This window comes from Fulmarus glacialis, unplaced genomic scaffold (genome assembly GCF_000690835.1).
Source record: "Fulmarus glacialis isolate BGI_N327 unplaced genomic scaffold, ASM69083v1 scaffold26298, whole genome shotgun sequence".
Lineage (NCBI taxonomy): Eukaryota > Metazoa > Chordata > Aves > Procellariiformes > Procellariidae > Fulmarus > Fulmarus glacialis.
The window spans coordinates 23,962-45,408 of NW_009229304.1; the positions used below are offsets into that span (position 1 = coordinate 23,962).

Consider the following 21,447-nt stretch of genomic DNA (forward strand, 5'->3'; position numbering starts at 1 on the left):
AAAAGCATGACTGATTAAAACTCCACAAGCAGTATTAAAGGAAGTAAGATGAGCCTTTTTTTTTCCCCCTGGTCATTTTTCAATAAACTGGCAGGAAAGAAAACTATTTGGCCAAACCGCAAAGTGAATCTTCCCCATTTCCCAGGCTGATACTTCTTGAGGTCCACATGCGAAGCTCACAGGGGTTTCCCACAGCCTGGGGTAGCATGACTGATTAAAACTCCACAAGCAGTATTAAAGGAAGTAAGATGAGCCTTTTTTTTTCCCCCTGGTCATTTTTCAATAAACTGGCAGGAAAGAAAACTATTTGGCCAAACCGCAAAGTGAATCTTCCCCATTTCCCAGGCTGATACTTCTTGAGGTCCACATGCGAAGCTCACAGGGGTTTCCCACAGCCTGGGGTACTATCCCGCCGCGGCGGGCTGTGGGCGCCGGGAGGTGGGCAGCCCCGCGCAGGGGGGCTGTGGCGCGGGGGAGAGGGCTGGCTAGGGGGCTCGTGCAGCCCCCCCACCGCTGTCACGCAAGGCAGTGCGTGCTGCACGCATGCATCGTGCGACCCCTTTGCAAGCTGCGATGCGACATAAAAGCTGTGTGAGCCACACACAAACTGTTCCCTCATCCCCACTCTCGTGCCTCAGCATTCAAGTGAGCTGAGAAGACCCAGAAAACAGCAGAAAGAGTAAATTAGAAGGTCTTTTCCAAGTGGGAGAGACATAGACTTTTTACAATTATGCAGCCAGCAATAAAGAGTCCACGGGTGCTGCCTCGAATCTGTTTGACAACACCCCCTGCGTGCACACGGGGAAGGAGCAGCATGGCTTTACAAAGGCTTATGAATGCACGCAAGGCTCATACCACAATTTAAGAGCACACAGAATCAAGAGAATAAAACAGATAGTTACACCGGGGAGCTGTAATTCCCCTGAAGCGTGCAGTATAAACTCTGAAAACGTCATGAATCACTAGAGCCATAAAGTGAGAGTGAAGCCCCATCGTTCAAAATGTAGTGCCTGGATCCTCCTTTCTCCCTGCAGTTGTACAACAGCAATCCACAGGCTACTACCCCATTTCTCCTCCCCTGCAAATGACCGATGTCTTAGTAACACTCTCCTCCTCTTCTAATTCCCAGCTATGACTTTATTTATATTACCCTGATGTCAACGGGTCCCAGTCACAGGCACACTGCTACCTCCGTTACCGTACAATTATTTTCAGAGCAGTTCTCTTCTCGACATAGCACTCAGGTCTTACCCATGAAGCAGGTTTTAGCTATTCTTTACAGGCTGCCAAAGCCTCAATACACAAGTGAGTGAATGCCAAAATAATACTCACATAAAAATTACTCATGCTGGAAATCTAAAATGTTACATGAGTCTTTCCTTCCAAAAAAGGAACTACAGCTATTTGGATTTCATTCAAGCAAACATTTTCAACAACAGATATGCCTTTTAGACTAAAGCAAAAATTTCCATTAGAAGAGATCCAGTGATATTTTACCAGATTCTTCGAAGAAAAAAGACCACTTTGAGGTAAAGGTGTTTGATAATTGAAATTTTTAGTCAAATCTGAATGCCAGTATTCATCTAGAAATCAAAAAAGTACACTGGAGCTTATTTTCAAATTGAAAATACTGTATTTTTTTAAATTATGTGCACACTTTCGTGCGGCGTATACACCCGTGTTTATAACCTCAGTTTCCCACATCTTTATTTCCATCATATATATTTATCAAGACCAAAGAAAACAGAACGAAATTCTCCTGGACCAAATTCAAGTGTCTCTTAAAGCAGGAGCATTTCAGTCATATTCTTTGCTCATCTCTGCTGATGATACAGAAAGGAGAGGGGGGAGCTTGCCAACACTCTGGCTCAGAGCTTGCCATCTAAAATGTCAAAAAGGCAAAGATCACCTCACTCGCCTGAACTCAGCCGACTGGAAAGGAACAGCATTTCTTGACATCACCCCTAAGAGATGCAAGGTTCGAGTTGCTCTAACACTTTATGATGTATTTGATGTATCACATTTCTGCAACCCACAGCATGAAAGGATTTAAAATATGTTGTAACATCACACTAACTAACAACCTTTAACAAGACCTAGGGTAACAAGACACACTTTGAAATTCAGCTCCGTCTGCCTGCAGTGCTACTGATGCTGCATTTGCACATGGTACACAACAATTTCTGACTAAAGCAAAAAGAGATCATACACTTACTTGAAATCACTGGTGATGAAATTATAATGAAATGTTGCCATTTGTCAAGATACCAGGTTAATAATCTGAAACAGAAAATGCTGAAGCTTGTGGTTTTTATTTTAAATGATCACAGTGGCTGTGGCCTAAGTTTCAAGTTTTCCAGAGATGAAATATTATTTCAGAGCTCATCTCTTTTTTTTTTTTTGGGGGGGGGGGACACGCAACGCACAATGACATGTCTCAAAAAAGGCTTAAATGCGAGGGAGAATTTAACATTAAAATTCTACATTACAAACAGTAACTTAACTTCTTCACCTCTTTTCTTTTTAATATAACACATTAGCTATATTGATGGGGAACTAAAGCCAGCTTCAGATCACTAACTGATGGGATGTTCAGACTAGCTGGACAAGAAACAGGCACATTTTCAGTGAACTGGAACAGATCCTCCACAAATATGCCTAAGAGTGTGACCAATTCTCTTATCACCAAAGGTATAATTTCCCCTGGTACCTTTTTATTTACAATGTTTCTCTCTTCCACACACACAAATCCACATTAACTGAAACTGTTTTTTCCTCAGTCTATATATTTGATTTTTGTTTATGAATATGAATGTATCAGCACACAAAACAGAACTGCAGGCTAACACCTAGTAACAGACCATGGATACACTAGAAGCTCTTAAACATTCAACAGTTTAAGCACAATAGGAATTTATTTAATATAAGAATTTATAATTTGATTTATTCTTACTGTGACTGCTGAGTTACAGCGGTAGCAATTAGTTTCTCACTAACTACAGAATCCAGGAAGAAGTAGGAAGCTGAAGCCACCAAGGTTTACAGGTTCAAACAGTCTGCAGTCTTGTTTCACACAATTTTGTATGAGTCTGGAAGGAACAGGAACACAGAGATCTAGCCAGCAGGGCTCCAAATCTTCACTAAGATACTGGGTTGCTTTGGATTAGACGGGAGAAGAGAAACAGGGGGTGAAGGGGAAAACTAGAATTGCAACTGTGAAGGCAGTGTTTACAATGAAAGTAGGTTGAGATCCACACAGCAACGCCTGCTTACACTTGCAAAAACCCAGGGAGATTGAGTCATTTGGGGAACATTTGGTCATTTCAATTGAACAGTAACTCAGATGTGGACGATTACCCTTCAGATATCTACAATGTTAACTATATTGCTACCCAGAGTGATAAAGAGAGGAGGAGTTCATCTTTTCGTAGTCCTTCAATAGGACTGAAAAATGAGATAAGTAACAGGGACTTTGGAAAACATTCTCTGGAAGCTGATCCAATGCAGTTGGGCAGTTTAAAGCTGTGGCTTCAGGGGAAACTGAGGCTAACAGCTCCCTAGAGCCAAAAGGAGAAGATTGTATTCCCATTCCCTCCTGTTCTTTGTCATCCTCTCCTAGAGGCTGAGCTCCCCTTTATATTGGCTCTAGCCATTACTATATCCTTTTACAAACCACTTTAACTCACCATAAGAACAGGAAATATCTAGCCTTTCTGTTGCTTTTTCACGAGATAATTGACTCAAACAGGCATCTTCACTGGTGCTCGGCAAACCAGAGGTAAGCAGTGAGCTGGGAATGGGCAGCAGGGACATCCTTCTCCCACATTAAGGTGAGCTGTTCAGGCAGTCTGTCCTTCTCATGAAATCACAGACTCAACATAATCCCACCTCAGAATCAGCAGACTGGAATACATAAGTGCTTCTCAGACTTCATATTAACCAACTTGAGGAGCTATCTGACTATATATATATAAAAAGAATATTTTGGTAGTGAAGATCAGCAGTGGAGTGTCAAACTCAAATACCTGCAGGCAGTTTATCTAAACTGGGGACTAGTCGCTTCACAGATGCAAGCATAATGGACAATTTCATAGCATTTGTACTCTTCCCAAAAACTAATTCTCCTTGAACCTCGAATGCTTCCCTACAGCATACAGACAGCCCGGTGTCCCAGAAAGAATCGGCATGGATCCAGCTCTGCATTCCCTAAAATCTGTTTTATCTAAGTTTTCCATTATCTGGGCTACCTCTGTTTAATATTACTGTGCAGCAGTGAATCAGCTGCATACAGGATTATTCAACAAAAAAGACAAAAGATTGCATGGTACAGTGGTCTAAAATGTAGACACGTGCTGATAACAAAAATCTCATTCACCCAGGATAAGATGGTTTGGCCTCCCAAAGAAAAAAAAACAAACTTGGAATGAAGTAAATCCCTACAAAAAGACAACCTCAGAAAGAAAGCTTCAGCTCAAATTCATGCTTTGTTGCTGTTACTTACATTTCCAGTAAAATCCAACAGTGGTAAATTTGAACCGTAGACTATGTGAAAAATCCTCTGCCTGGATGATTGTAAACACACAAAATTCAAACCCAAATGAAAACTGGTAATAAAAAAAACAATACCAGTCCATAAATACAAGCCCAAAAATACAAGCTCTCAAGTCCATTTCTAGCAGTGCTGCTATTACTTAACCAGATGTCAAGTGTGCCAGGTCAAAAATGAGAACTGCCTTCTTAAAAACTCTAAAAGTTAAACATGAAACTTTTAAAACCATAATCCATCTCTCTGAAAATTCGTCAGAAAATTGTACTAACAAACCTCCCATGTTTGTGGGCTCTAAAAATGTGAAGTGATACATGACTGCAATGGAATTCTAAAATTGCCAACTGATTTGAAGGAGGTTTTACATATATATATATATATACACACACACACACACACATATATATATTTAAGAGGAAAATTTTATCCCGTTAAAAAAAAAGTGATCTATGGCATATAGCAAGCAACTGAAGCTGTGAGAACCCACTCTCAGATTTGGCTACTGATTCTTCTCCTCATGATGTGCAGCAACGTTACAGAGTCACATCTAATGAAAAGTGCTTTGTCAGCCTGGACTTTGCAAGAACTCATGAATATGTGAACCCCATCCCGTTACATTCATATCATGCTCTGCCTAGTGAAAAGAGCTACTATGTACTGAGGCACCCTTATTTCAAACAGCAGCATCTTGTGTACCTAAAAGCTCCTCCTGATAAAAGCAAAAGCCAAAATCCTTGCATACAGCGAAATGTTTCCAAAGAAGCTAGCTAGTGTGTTGTGCTCTGACGTTCTGAAACCTATTCTTGGAAAAGCTTGCCATAGAATGTTAATGTCTTTACAGCTTCCCTCCCTCCCCCCTTTTTTAAAGGAGCAACAACTGCAAAGTCAGTCATAGTGGGCCTACATCTATGTAGTGGTTATATTATCTTCTGCTTCCCTCATTTCATATAAATTACATTTAATGTACTAAATGCACGCTTGTAAAAGTAAATAAACACAAGTCATCACAAGAACACACACACCAAAAGCTATTCAGTAACTGCATTTCATTGTATCTCTTATTAGGCGTTTTATGGACATGCCTACGTATTTCACAAAAATATAGAAAACATCCAATTAAAATGCAGCAAGGCCAATTTGATATCAATGCAGCATTATTAGCATAAGCTTCTTCCCTTGTTAAAAGCTTGATTCTGCCATTCCTACAGATACAGGGCAGAAGTCTGCTCAGAAAGCAAATAGCTCTTTTGAATCAATGGTGCTTTTTACGAAGTAGGATGCTCCTCAGCACTAACAACACTAGTGAAACTGGACCTTTGCAATTTAACTGTGCAACATGAAGTACAGCTGAAGAAATTATAGTTGATTAATTTATTTGCTAAAAAAGAAAAGGATAATACTGCTGCTTCTACCCATGAGCCCACTTTGAGTTCAATGGTGAGGGAAGTGGGTAGCTTTCCGTCTTTGCACTCCCATCCTCTGCCCGGAGACACCACCTTTTAAATGGGATTTACACGGCACAGCACACCTCTATTTTGACTGCAGTAGCATTAGAGAGGAAAAAGGGGGGGAGGGGAAGAGACTCTATTTTTCAGAAGCCCTCAGGTACAATGGAAGTCCATTTGCCAAGTGATGTAGGACCAAATTTTCAAAGTTGTAGACGTGTCCAAAGGACCTACACAGACATCGCCCCACTGAGATTTCTCAAAGGCACCAACGTGAAATAGAAGATGACAGCTCAGAATTCAAAGTTAGTTATTCTGGCTATTGGCTGGTAGTGTAGCTACTATGCTCAGAGATTACTGTGTTCGTAATAATTGCACAAACAGATTCATTACCAAACTGCCTCTGCCCCATATCTAACTGTTAGCTTGTTGGCCAACAACCCACTACAATTCTTGTCCAAATTCCTTAACCAACCCTGCCAAATCAGTTCTCCTTAACTTCATGCATTGTGCAAGTACAAGATACGCTTCAAGTTTCTGCATACAGGGAACTAAGAACAGATACTTCATTTCAATTATTTGTAAAATTGCATCACTGAATCCAACATCACAGTCATTTGTGCACTTCACTGAAATGGCTGCAGTGTCATGCAGAACTGCAATGTACACTGATATTTGGCAGCAGAACCCATGAGCCATCTTTACAGGCTCAGAGAGAATATTCAACTGTGGCACACCAAAGAAGTCTAGGTTTCTTGACACTGTACTAAAAAGCTCAGCTGTCCAAGCAAGTTTCACACCTGCATGGTTTTACATTGCTCAGTTTTACAGAAATAATTGAGATAAATAATTACAGTGTCAGAAGTCTTATCTTACCAATTTTTTCATATCAGAAAAAGTCTGGAAGGATTTTAATTACCTTGCACTTGTCTTGGCAATGATTTTTTTTTTTTCCCCAATCACATGTTTATGATCTTTATATGGATGTTGCTTCTTATGGAGAGTCACACTGCAACAATCCATAAAGCAGCTAAGATTGAAGATGTTTTGAGAAGACCTCTTCATCCAGATCAAAGGTGAAGTGACTTAAGATGCTTTCACTTTTCATCACTGCCCTTATGCCAGCAATAAATGTGCCAGAGTTCATGCAAGCCCTCCCTAATCCAATTTTAAATGAGCTGGCTTAAAACAGAGTAAGAGACAATTAACCACAAGAACTGCCACTGGAAGAATACATCAGTAATATCTTAAACTACCTCAGCTATTTTAAAATTGGATTTGTCCACACCTCTGCTTCAGTAAAGATACGCATCATGCTGCCAGAGCACATTTCAGAGAAGGTACATAAGCCATTTTGGTTCAAGTGAATCACTTCAACAATATCAGTACAGTTTATGTAGTACAAACTGGCAGAGATAAAAACTAGAAAATACTTCAGGCCATACCAAGCACTTTGGTAGTTTACACAGTAACGGTGAAAAATAGAAGTGAATTTGAAAATTTAGAATTAAAAGCAGCCACAACTCACTCATTCTGTTCTTAAAAAAAAGTCCAAACAGTTTGTTCAAGGAAGAGAACAAACCTCTCTGATTTCTGTTCTCAGATTCCTCTTTTGGCGTCTAATGACTCAGGACAGAATACCTGTTCCACTAATGTCTGCTCATAGCCCTCAAAAAAACACCAAGATTTTGTCCCCCAGTATTAAAATTCTCAAATTCAGGAGCAATAGCAGCACAGAATATGTTTCTCTATCTTGTTGTTATTAATTAAGTACCATTTGCTGCTCCTGAATTGCTATTATTTAGTTGCACTGGATGGGTGTGTTAGGAAGTAATGGAAGATGGATCAACAGCTGTAGCAGTTATGAAAATTACAGCAGCACATCAGAGGAATTGCAGCTGCTCAATTCATGCAAATAAGAGCTACTTAACAATGACTATAATTACACAGTATGTCAAACAACATAGCTGGAGTAGTAGAGACTACATATTTTAGAAAGCCAAAAGATTTCAATTTCATTACATTCACATTCCCTAAACTCCTATTTAGGGATAACAGGATTCACTTTCTGTCAGTGGACTCACAGATACAGAAAGGTCTACTAAGTCTCCCAGGTGCATTCTCCTGTCAACACTGCAGCTGTCAAACTCAGTACCTCTCTGCATGTTTACTAGTCATTTATAATACAGCCTGTACTCAGAGGCCACAGTCAGAGCTGGGGTTCCAGTTCACCAGGGGCTGTGTAGATACGAAGAAAGTTCCGGCCGCATCTAGTTTCTAAAGCAAAGGAAGATTGCTTCCAAGTGGCTCAGACAATGCAGATACTATCTCCGCTATCCAAAGCCTGTTCCCAATACCTGGACCAGCACTGTAATACTCTAGTTTACTTTGCTTAGTATTACTTTTGAATATACTTTCAAGTATATTGAAAGTACTTTCAGCTTGTGCTGGACAATTCCTTTCCCACTTCAGGTGCTAAGACCCTCTTAAAGAGCGCACCTCCTTCTCTTAGATAAAAACTTCACTAAAAGATCCTCATTTTCTGAGAGGCTGCACACAGCGCTTATCCTGTTACATCTGTAGGCTGTTTGCACATTAGCAACTGTTTAAATAAAGTGACATTTTATTATTTTAGTTTCTTTCAGTTCCCGTTCTGCATTCAGCCTCTTTAATTAAAGCCCTGTTTTTTGCTACTTGTTTCGTGCTGGCAAATCCCTCCACCTGCATGGAAAAAAACCAGGAACAGAACCTCATTTGCTTTCTCTGCATCTCAAACTCATTTCAAAAACTGTACAGCACGAAGTTATGTTACAAATAAACCCAGAACACAAAATACCAGACTAATGGAGAGTTTTATTTATTTATTTTCATTTATGACAGCCACATAAAGAGACATAAGGGGATACACAATTTTGCAGTCCTACCTCTCACTTAGGGGTGAGAAGTTGGACCCACTTGGTCTATGACACAGCTAAAGCTCCTCACTGCTCTTGTCTTACACAGTGATTCAAACTGTATAACCTGACAGTAAGTAACATTTCCTCTGTACTATCAGGAAACCCAGACTTTTTTCCTGTGAAGTCTGCTGACAAAGCCCAGTTCTTAACACCTTGGAATTCAAGGACCTGAGTCCTGGTAAAAGTGGGACCTCAAGCTTCCCACATTTCGTAGGTATGCAGTCATTAAATCACTGACCCAAAATGACAGCTACTCAAATTGTTGATCTTACCTGAAATCACACGCCGTAGTAAGTTCTGCTCCTCCTCCAAGAGCTTTTCCTTGGACTAGTGCAACACTGATCAAAGGCAATCTACACAAGAGAGTTTTGTAACCAAAATTCATGCTTTTAGTCTTCTAGAAATTACAAAAGGATTCAAGCAAACCATCTCTATAGTAAAAGATCAGAAAAATATTCCAACTCATTCAAATAACTACATCTTCGTGGGTTAGTAGCACAAAACCAATTCCACTTATGCTAAAATGATTATTCCGTAATTAATACGGAATCCCAAAATGAAACAAGACAGATATATCAAATGGAATCAAAGTAAAGAAGATCATGTACTATGTTATGAAGAATACATACTACAGACTATACCCAAAAAGACTATCTGCAAGAAGGAGTGACAGGACAGCGACCCAAGACCCTACCCTAAACCAGTACACTACAGAAAGTAGAAAGGGACACGAAGAACTGCATGGCTGGGTTATCTAAAAATAATAAGATTCAGCATGATACCTTCAGCAGCGTCTTCAGAGTGCTACCTTCTCAGTCATCAACTTTTTTTCTGGAGGATAGAACCGTCCTTTGCGGATAGCAACAATCTACTACCTTTGATGGTGTTGGATTTAATCATGCTCAAGGTATTTAATCACGTTCAAGGTAATTCAAAGGACAGAGGGAAGGAAGAGTATGTAGGGAGAACCTCTTTCCCCGCTGCCATTGTGAAATGAATACTAATGAACAGTGACTGACTTGGGATAAGCCACATTCCCTAAGAAATTAAGACAACTGGCTAGTCCCAGACTTTGCATGCTGATACAGCTGTTTCGTCTTTTACTACGAAGAGACATTTAACTCATTGAGCAGTTTTGAAACCACATTCAGAAGTCAGCTTCCCAATCATGACCACATGTTTGGTTTTACTTCTACTTTAACAGAAGCACCAACAATTTCTTATGGCCCAAGTTCACTTACCAGCTGCAGCGCACTTCATACAATACACGGCACAAATGAACCCATTGGAAGAGGGTAACCTCATTTTTCCTATGGTCTATGGGGAACCAGAAGATATGGGTCCAAGTCCCCTACATCCACACTTCGATCCATTTGAGGGACCTCCTTCAGGATCACAGTCAGCCTCAGCTCCCTCTGAGGGAGATTGATCCCATGTACAATAGACGCCCCCAGACAGGAGTTCAGTGCTCCCCCTGAACCATAGCTTCAGTGTACTCTAAGTCAAGACACCTGAGGTGAGGGCTTAATCTTCATACATATTCCTCCTCTTTGCTTTGTCCCATCAATTTTGTTTATACGGAGACCATCTTTTACAAACGGGTTCTAATTCCGATCCTGAGGATTCCTTACAGTACTACTACTAAGTCTCCAATCTCCTGGGCAGTTTTACAGAATAACGTTAACTCGTAACACTTTCTCATATAGATTATTTGAAAACAAAAAATATTTATCTTCAAAGAGCTCTGAGCAGAAAAAAGACAGACTCTACCACACATGGATTTAATAGAAATGTGATTTCTTAAGGGAAGCTAAATCTAAAGGAAAGGAAAAAATGTTTTTCAGAAGGACCAGATGGTAGAACTGAATACATTCCTCTTAAGAAGTGGGAAGATTAAATAAATATATTAAATAAATGTTACCTGCGTAGGCTGCATAAGCTGGCCCTGCTTGTTTTTTTAAGAGCTACCAATTTCCACTGAGTTACAGAAGTCAGCTTCAGAAACTTTGAAGGCTCAGATTTCCTTAACTCTAGGCATCTCCTGGCCCTCTGCATATAAGCCTATAGGATTTTTTTCTGTTCCAATATTTGGAAAGCCTAATAGTTGCAAAATGTCAAGGCCTAATTTAAATCCATAAATACCTACCTGATTAACATGTGCGAATACAAGGTCTGGGATTCAAGATTACATACTTAAAACTGTATTTAACTTCAAACATCTTGTTAAAGAGTTAGCCAAAACATATTCCAATCCTTATAATTACTTCATAAAGACAGGTAAATAAAATATATTACCTCATAAGTCTGGTTAAGGTGTTTTGCATAAACATGCACATATCCATCCCATCCTACAAAGAATAGGAAATTAAAAAATGTTAAGTGATCCTAACGTGAAGCAATTAAACACACAGATGGAGTAGACAGGAGTATTCATTATATTTACTCTAGCTGAGTTTTTTCTCTCTGGTTAATCTTGCCTGAATTCCAGCCCAATCCCACTATACACAAATAGAAAACCTAGTATAAATCAGGTTTTTAAAAAAAAAAAAAAAAAAAAAAAATCAGAACTCAATCAATTTATATGAATTTCAGTTATAATTAAGCCACTGTTAAAGTAATTGCAATACTGAATTTCTATGATGTGAAATTTTACATCCTTTCCTCTTAATTTCCTCTTCTTGCTCCCAGTTAAACACCCATAAAGCTAAGTTTTAAAAGCCTGTATAGGACCATAGAGCACTGCGTACTTTTTACTGTTCCAAATCCATAAAGCTTTAGACAAGATACAATCTACCAAGTACATTTTTTTTATTGTTTGGGCCAAAAGCATTTCAGCCAAAAAAAAAAGACAACCCAGAAAGAAGATTCTTCTTATTTCTCTCCTTCTTTATGTTTTACATCAGCTTGCAAACAATAGTGAATAGGGAACAATTGTTCCCTTCTCTTCCAGTACAGGGACTAAGGGGCTCCAAATAAAATCAGTTGCTGCTAGGTTCAAAACAAATATTTCTTCCTACAACATGTAGTTAAACTGTGGAACACTTTGCAGCAGGGCATTGCAACCTCTGAAAGACTACATGAATTCAAGAACAACTAGATAAACTCATGACAGAAAAATCGACAAAAGGTTATTAAATACAAGGCAACACCTCAAGCTCTAGAAGTCTTAGTCACAAGTTGCTGGGGACTAAGAGAGTGTTTTGAAGCAAAATCGTTATCTATCTACCTTCCCTGTCCTTATATTCTTTCTCAGGCATGCAGTGTTGACCACTAACTTGACAAATGACTCGGTTAAATGACCCAGTATGACCATGTTCATATACATACTGAACTGCATACACTGAACTACATATTTGCCATTTAATCCAGATTAAAAAAAAAAAAAAAAGTTTGGACACCATAGAAGTAAAAAACCAGTAGGTTACGATTTCAGCATGTCTTTCAAAAAAACCCAACCAAACAAAAAAACAAATGGTAAGAAGAAAAAGAACAAACAAACATCTCTCTATTGGCGTTTACAAATTTCTAAAACACAGTTTTACAGGGGTTGGCAAGTTAAAGAATCTGCCTTAATTAAAAGCTTCTGACTCATACCTCAGGGGAAGAAAAGATATGCAGTAAGTCTTCAGCACATCCTGGAATAGGACTTTCAACTTCAGTTGATTTATTGTCCATTTATTCATGCATTCCCAAGACGTACTCTGCCCAACGCCAACGAGCATTATGGGACAGATCTCTGGCAGATATAAGCTGCCATGACAATCACTACAGAGGAACCAGTGAATTCAGTTTCATTACATTAAAGGCCTGCTTGAAAATTTCAGCACACGTTGATTTACAAAGAGCCTTTTATTTATTACTGTAGCAATCTCCTACATCCATTATGACCAGTAGCAACATTTCCTTTCCAAATTAAAGAACAATCAAATCCTCCATGAGAGCTGTCTTAGCACTTTTAATCAGGAAGAAAAGTTCAAAACCCACATAACAAGGTACCAGTTCTCAGACATGGACTTGCACAATTCCCATACTACAACCATCAGGATGAAGCTGCAAAAAAGCTCTTCAGAGAAAGTAATTTTTCATTTCATCACAGCAGAGTCCTTGCATTCAAATTGGCTGTCTGCATTCATACCAAAATGGTAATTAAAGATTAATGCCAGAACAGACCAGCTTGATAAACGCAGTTATGACTGAGCAGACAAAAAGAAAGGTCTTCATATTCTCAGGTGGTAGAGAGATTACTGGGTATCACATGGAAAAAATGCCTGCACAGAAAACACCCTGAAAAAAAATCACAATTACTTGAGTCCTAGCCAACATACCCTTCAAAGCTTCCTGATAAGAAAAATAAGGCTACTAGTCAGAGTATTTTATCTGAATAAGAGAGGTATTCACTGGAGTCTAGTGGAATAATCACATTTTCAGCTCTAATACTGTCCTTGGAGTAAGAAGAAAACTAACAAGCAGAAAGTGAGGTAGAATACAGTATGCACTACCCATGGAAGAACAGGATCACTAGTTTGCGGTGGAGCTAGGGGAGGCAGGGAAGAAGAAAGTCACCTTCATAAAGCAGAAAACTGTACCCGTGGCTCTTTTTGCTGCAAAAGCTGAGAGTCCACTTTCACTACAGATAGAACAATATTTCCAGACCATCTCTAACTGCTCGGAAGTCCTCCCTCCGCGGCTTACCACTCAGGAACCTCTGTCCTCGGGCTTTTAGACAAGGACCAAGGAAAGTGAAATTCTCCTTTGTTCCTCCTTCCTCTCAGCTGTCCTTTCAAGAGCTTCTCCTGCTTTTCAGCTAGCCAGCTTTTCAAGTCTCACTCCAGAATGAGGTTATTGCTCTTGGGAACCAGGCTTACAAGGACCAAAAAAAAAAAAACCCCACCTTTTTTTTTTTTTTTTTTTTTTTAAATTCCACTATTAATTTGCCTTCTGTGATTTGGTCACATAATGCTAGCACTTGCCAAAGAAGAACAGGCAGGGGACCTGGGTTTGTTTCAGGGTTAGGAACAACTGAACGTGGGAGAAGGAGGACAAAGAGAAGAGGAGGAGGAAGAAGAAGAAGAGGAGGAGGAGCCACTAGGGGGCACGAAAATGCTTCAGCATTCTTGGCCATTATTCTGCCTTTCCTGCACCACAGGGAAAGGCAAACTATATTGTAGATTACGAAAAATACAATCTCTCCTCAAACAACAGGTTGAATAAAAGAAAAGTGTTTTCTGTAATTACTAAAAGCTATGGGCTAAAGCAGCCTTGAAAAAAATTAAAGGAAAAACACTCCAGTTCAAGCATGAAGCTATTCCCTTTTTTTTTTTTCCTTAGGGATGCTTGTGGACGGAAAACTTAACCTAATGCTCTTTTAACCTGAAACCAGACAAAACTCTCTCATCTGCAGTGAGTTAGAGAGCAGAGTTCTGCAAGACTAGAGAACAGCAAATGCTATTCCTTATTTTAGTCAAGTTTTATTTAATAAAGACTAATAAATCACATCAAACAGATGGTTTAGGAGTTGGCTATTGTAAAGAAACCTCAGTTCTGGATAAATAGTTTGCACTCTCCCAAGGAAACAGAAAGCAACGATGTTTAACTAGTCTTGGATCATTTCTGGTAACTCTTAAGACTTGTATTTCAGCACTAGCATGAAATCTAGATTCTTTCCAGAGAATTTTCACAAAGTTATAATTAATACGTATGCATTTCATGCTGCCCAGTATATCTATTATGGACCCTAATCCTTAGAAGGGCCCTCTCTGCCACTGCAATGGCTCCAAGTAATTTCTATAAACATATAGACAGAATACTAAATGTCCAAGGGAGTATGGAAGCAGAATCACTGAGAATTACTGAATGCAGAACTCTGAGGGAAAGCCTAGACTGCAGATAAGAAAATTGGCCCGTGCTTGGTTTCAGCTCCTTTTCTGTTGCTATAATGCTAAAATAAGCTGAAAATTTCAGATTAAAAAAACCCCAAACAATTAAAAAAGAAACTAAAATCAAAGATACATCTATATTTTTTAAATGGCCAGTGCTTATAAAGCATCCAAATAAAAACTTCCCAAAGAACTTCTGTATCTATAAAGCATGGTGTCTCCATATTAAGAAAAGTATATCTCTCAGGGTGTTCCACAAATGAAACAAAGCCTCCTGTACCTTTTGAAAACTGGACCATCCTATTTATTTTATCAGGCCAGAAATATTTAAGACACAGTGATTTTTATGATACTTAGTTTCATCAACAGAAACAAATCATCACTAAAGACAAATACCAGATTAATCAGGTTTTGAGTTGGTGTTGTTACTAGAATGTTCAATTAAAATTAATTTGCGTGGGCAAATCCTGAAACTTGAAATGGAGACAAAAAAGCACCAGGATGACAATTATCACAACTGCAAACCAGGACGTAAGAGCAACACAGGAAGGCCCCCTTCCCCTGCAGTTGACAAAGTCATATTTCACACATTGCCAAGAACCACATATTAACCCATAAAAAGAATGACAGCACATGTGAAAGTTGTCAAGACAGGCTGGCATGAGTGAAAAACTGCCATAAAACCTTGACCTCTTCAGCCCCATAGTTACACACGACTCCCTGACTGGACTACAAGATCAATGCCAAAGCTTTACAGCACAAGAATTGCATCTGTCCTTCCATTTTATGCAGGTCCAAGCACAGTTTTGACAAAATTGAAACCTTTCTGTAATAGCAGCCATGCTGCTTAAATTTGGTTTTGACTTTATAATATATAAGAAATGATTACTTGTATCTGCTTTAAAGGTCAAACTACTGAAGCATAGGTTATTTGATGTGTAAATTCACCACATACTGCTCTGAGAAACTGAAATTACATTTTTAAAAGAAAAGGCTAAAAAGAATATGTAGGAATTCAGTGTTATGAATGAATTACAGTAAAACTTAAGCCATGGCTTAAAGGGTCTGCCAGCATTTTTTTGAACCATCGAAAGCTCTATTCTGTGACTGGCATGTAAAATTGCAGCACATAGTGTAACACCTCTGTCTGAAAGGGATCTCAGAATATCAGAAAGCTGATTTTTCTTCAAAAACTTAATTTGTATCACGACTTGCCTGGGAGTTGGATATTGCTTTGACAGCATTCAAATCAGATCCCGAGCAAAAGGTGTTTCCTGCACCATAGATGATAAGGCCTTTGCCATCCTTCCAGTTTTCCAGTTCGGTTACCCTCTCCTGGAGTTCTAACATCATAGTGCCTGTCACAAGAGGGGAGAAGAAACATTTTTAACAGGAATTTATTATCACTACTATATTTTACATTACATTTTTCACCGCCAAAACCAAGTTATCATTAATAAATGATGGGCTTAAAAACACAAGGGAAAGCATCACCTTAAATCCCACACACAAGCACTGACGTAAGTTTTTTCCCCTCAAAGATGCACTTCCTGAAATTCTGAAGCATATTCTGCAATTTGTGTTACACTCACAAAAAACCAAACAAAAAAAAAAAAAGCAAGGAGGCAAGCATAAACTCTACCTGGTTTATTCTTGTTTGCATACATTCAGAACGCATGAACTTATACACGTATCTATCCAGATCTGTCCATCTAGTCATTATGTTACTGTCATTTCACCCTGCCCAAAGAGCTGGCAGAATACAGAAAAGAATCATCTGCAAGCTGGTTTCAAGGTGCAACCAGTCAATGTTAATAAAAATTCCTAAAAAAAAGGCTGAAGAGCAAACTATGTTGGAGGCCAAAGACATTTAGAAGTGTTCATCCAAAAGAAAACAGACACATTTGAAAATAGGAGCAAAGTACCTTTTATCTTTTAAAAGGACAAGAAAAAAAAAGATCATTCTAAAACATCTTTGATTCTCTCCCTGGTACCCTCCTAGAAAGGCTCTCTTTACAAAGTATACCCTAGGCTCCAAATGTATGGATTATACAGTAGCAGCTTTCTACTTCTAGCTTAAACATAGTATTCTCATATGTTCATGTAAGTACCCTTCCTGATATGGAACTCTACAAACTCCTGTTTCTAGAGCTCGTCCTAAACTGCAGCATCTTCCACATCAACTGAGCTTACCCAGCATTAACTTAAAGCGCTTCCTCTCTGAATGCCTATGACTCTCATTCAGTTATAATCTTAAGAGAAAACATTTACAGAAACTAATTTCAAAAAGCAGCCTACATATACGCTGATGATACTCTCAGCTTTATCCTCCTTTGATAAGAATTTAGATAGCAGGCCTACCTTTTTCAGATAGAAATGTGCTTTAGATTAATACTCTCAAGGACTCTTTTCTGCCAAGAGTGTTGGTTTTTTGACCCTACGCCTGCATGCATAGAACTCATCCTGTTCTGAAATTGCCTTTTAGCAGCGATCCTCACATAGGAGATTTTTTTTTTTTCCTTCCTGCTTGTTTTCCTTGCAGTTCCTTTTGAAGTAAGCATCCCAGCACCAGGTCAAGACTGAATTCTCAGTCAAGCACCCACCTTAGGCTTGGTCTCAGCCACTGAAATAGCACGTTTTGACAATGTTCCTGAGGAGGGCAATAATTAAGTGGACATTACATATTATATACTGGAATGACACTGGGTTGGTTTTTTCCACTGTCAGGTCCAGACTATGATCCTCTAACAAATCCCAGCACTTTTACCATTCATTTCCCTTCTGTATTTATAACTTGGTGATGCTTTTTGTGTGTTGCACATTACATTTGCCTTCATTGAATTTCACCTTGTTGATCTTGAGCTCTTTGTAGCAGTTAATCAAGATCACTTTGAATTCCACTCCTCTGCTCCAAATAATAATCTTGCAAGCTCTCCCAATTTGGGGTCATCTGCCAATTTCAGCAGTTCACCTTCTATTCCCTCATCCCAGCCATGAAGGAAAACACTGAGCAGAACTAGGCCTAGATATGATTTTTGTGGGTCTTCACTTGAAATAGTTTCCCAGCCTGACAGTACACTCAACAACGACTTTTCTGCAAACGCTGCTGTTTAAATAGGTGTGCATCAACCCTGTGGATTTCACTTTTTGCATATTCACCAAGTTTTCTTCCATGAAAGGTATTTCAGCTGGCATCCAAGCTTTGCCAGTTAAGGTACAGCACAACCACTGTTTGCGGTGCTTTTAATAATCAAAGCAGTGAGGTACTCCACAGAGTATTACGAGCCAAAAATCTAGTTAACTGAAAAATTGAGTTTACAAAACGGAACCGTGTGAGCCAGTCACATGCAACAGCAGGGGACAAGAGACACTGGCCAAAGCCTGTCCCGTACTCCTGGGAGAGCATCCCTTCCATCACTGACGACACTGAACTATTATTTTACCAACAGATATAGTCCATGACGTTTGATATAATGATGAGGACACAATACTAAAGCAAATCCTCATTCTGCCAGTCTTGGCCCTTCAGTATTTGATACCAGTAAGTTCGTGCTCTTCACAGAACTAAATCTACTTGGAATAATAATTTGTTTGCATCTTAATTATAATCTGAGAATAAATGCTTTAAAGTCAATTCTAGAAAATAAAATTATCACCATTATTATCTAATTCCTGCAGGCTGGCTTCCTTCTCTTTTAAATTAAGTTCAACTTTAGTTCAGCAAGAGGTTGTGCTGCTGAAATTGGTTCCACCAGTCTTAAATTGACATTATTAGCATTTGTTTCCAAAGAGACCATTTCAAACAGGTGGCTATCAGATTCCAATTAAGAAGAGAAAAAAGGCATAACAACCTCCACATTGCCCATTAGCAATTTGCTAACAATTTTGTTCTGCTTTTGATTCCATGAGTTGCTCAAGCTTAGAATAAGCCTAATTCCTTTGAGATAAAAAGCTGCTGTGTAAAGTAAATGCCTGGCAAATAGGATTTCTCTCAACAGTTTAATGATGTTTTGCAGCTTTCTAAGGGAATATATGTACTTTTTTTCTATATATATGTATTTATATGTATATATAAATTCACATCTGCCACTATCCAGAAGCTCTGAGACACAGAATCAACAGAATTTATTTGGGGGTATCTACAGGCGCTGGCTGATGAAGTCAACGAAGTCCTGCTCGGGCAATTTAAGGGTTGTGCATCCCATCCCTTTTCATACTTCTCCTGAAGGGTATTACTCGATACACAACAAAAGGAAAAGGATCAAGTGCTTGCTAGTTCCTCAGCAACTACAGTTTACAGATAGTAATGTTAAAATAAAATGAAAAGCAGTATAAACTAATATGCCATACCATCCACCCCAGCAGCCAAGGGGCCAGCGTGATTTTGCTTTTACTCTTCCTCCTGTAACAACAAAAGTTTCTGGCAGAGGTGCACAGTAGAAAGAAGCAGTAATCTCTTCAACTGCCATAGTAAGATTTTTCCAGAGCAAATTTTTGTGGCTATTACCTCACAAAATGGAGTACTGCTCTCTACAGGGCTCTACACACTACCATAAAACAGAACTGCCTGATCCCATGGCTCATTTGCTATATGCTAATCAGGGTCTGCAACAAAGACAGAACTATTAATTTGCTCACAGGTTTTTGTAGCTCCTCTTTGCTACTAGAGCATCTAAATCACATACACTAATAATTTATTTTTACAGCAGTCCTATAAGGAGAGAAGAGATTATTTTACAGACCACTAACTGAGCCATAGAGAAAATATCTGCTAATTTTGGGTGCTCAGCTTAAGATGTGTGATATGATTTCAGTATATTAACATTATATAGCACTTCGTATAGTCACAGCACAGCTACCAGTGGCCTAAATAGCAGCTGCAACTGCTCAGCACTTCAGCAAATCAGTTCTGAGCCCCTTCTGCCAAGCACCTAGAAAACAGAGAACATAGTTTTAAGTTTCTATGAAAGTTTAGTTTAAGCAGTTTGACTTGTATTACATCTGATCTCCATAGCAGACTAGGCTTTATCTGTCCTTTCTCCTTTTGTTAGTACATCTCATTTCTCATGTCCCTTTCAACTTCCACAACAAATAAGCTAAGAGCACACAGTCTACAAGCTGTACCTTGCACAGCTCTATTTTGAGTCAAAAATAAAAACCCAATCTGTAGAAAAAGAGGAAACAACAATGTAATTATGATTGTATAATAACATGTATGCTGACAGGGAGGCATTCAGAAGGACAATCTCCATGCTAACGTCTTTTAGCTACAACTTCTCAAGTTAGGTAATGATTTTATACATGAACTTTTAAATGGAAACAAAAGAGAAACTGCAGAGACATCTAGGTGCCTTACCACCAATTCTGTTGTTCTGTTAGGTTCTCCTCCTTTCAGCTAACAATCATTAGTGGAAGGAGTAGATTGACATTCTCCATGTAAACAGCTCTATGCTTTGCTAGTGGGTTGCAAACAAATTTGCTGACAGCAAAGGAACAGGGAGAACCGGGCAGGAAAACAGAACAGCAAAAAAGAAATTAACAAGATGACACAACTGTACCCATTTCAAAATATTAACAGATAAAGGCATTCTTACAGTAAAGACTTATGCACAGCTCAAGCTCAGGCAGATGCAGACCCTGAACCTGTGCCACTTACGTCTGAAGAGAACGGCATAAACTGTAATATTCTAGACAGTTAGGGAGAGAAGCAAATATACCTATTTTGGAGATCAAAAGCCTCTCATAATACAAAATTAATCAAACAAGGCACTTGGTTTTGATAGCTGTCCAGTGTAAAAGCATATTAAGAAGATTCCTGATCTGCAACAGCTGAGAATACACAGCTCATTTGATCTTTCATTAACCAGTCACTGGTATTTAAGATATGAGGCAAACAAAGAAGAAATGGAAGCCAGTTTGGGTGATGAAAAGACCAAATTATAGAATCTTAAGTTACAGAGAAGGCTTTAGGTAAATAACAAACAAGTAAACGCACCCTTTCTACTCCACCTACAAAACAAAGATGGCATCTTCCCACCCCCGTAAAAATACCCTATACATTTCCAGAACAGTAAAGACAAAATAAAAGGAGATACAAGAAAGAGCACAGTAGCAGAACTGCGCTGACTGGAAAAAAAAAAAGAGGGGGGGGGGGGCATGTTCTGCCAGACAGTCCTTCTGTCGTTGAGAATTTCTTATATTCTCACGACATTTATGGCAAAGCTACTATGCAGAACAGTGGGCATTCGATACACATCTGAATAAAACTTATTCTTTTAACTACAGAATGGCAAGGCACAGCTTTTAATTTTCTTTAGGTAAATCGCTAAAAGGAGTAACTGAAAGAGAAAAAAACCAAACCAGCAACCCCATCAACTAATTAATACCTGTAAAGGCATTCATTAGCTTTGGGTTGTTCACAGTAAGTATTCCAATGCCACTGTCTCTTTTGGAGAGGTTAATGGATCCACCAGCAAACTGCTGAAGTTTTTCCTTTATCCGTTCTTCCTCATAGCCATGAGCACCAGTATACAGTGATGTCATCCTCTGTTGTAGTATCGTCTCCTTTGTAGTCTGAAGTAAGTTCTTCCACAGAGCAGCTGCCATTTCTGGGAAGAAACGGG

At 39.0% G+C, this 21,447-nt stretch overlaps 1 protein-coding gene across 2 annotated transcripts in view; it reads right to left on the reverse strand.

Annotated features, from left to right (window-relative positions):
• ECHDC1 (enoyl CoA hydratase domain containing 1) overlaps positions 1 to 21,447 on the reverse strand; it is a 35,001-nt gene that overhangs the window by 8,928 nt on the left and 4,626 nt on the right. Inside the window, exons 1-4 of one of the 2 annotated variants that reach the window (XM_009583825.1) lie at positions 21,211 to 21,438; positions 16,040 to 16,182; positions 11,244 to 11,296; positions 9,221 to 9,301 (exon numbers count right to left, since the gene is read on the reverse strand). In XM_009583825.1, coding sequence (XP_009582120.1) covers positions 9,221 to 9,301; positions 11,244 to 11,296; positions 16,040 to 16,182; positions 21,211 to 21,430 — 497 coding nt within the window. In that variant the 5' untranslated portion in view covers positions 21,431 to 21,438. Of the gene's footprint in view, positions 1 to 9,220; positions 9,302 to 11,243; positions 11,297 to 16,039; positions 16,183 to 21,210; positions 21,439 to 21,447 lie in introns of those variants that run through there. The other variant, XM_009583824.1, reaches the window with a different exon arrangement.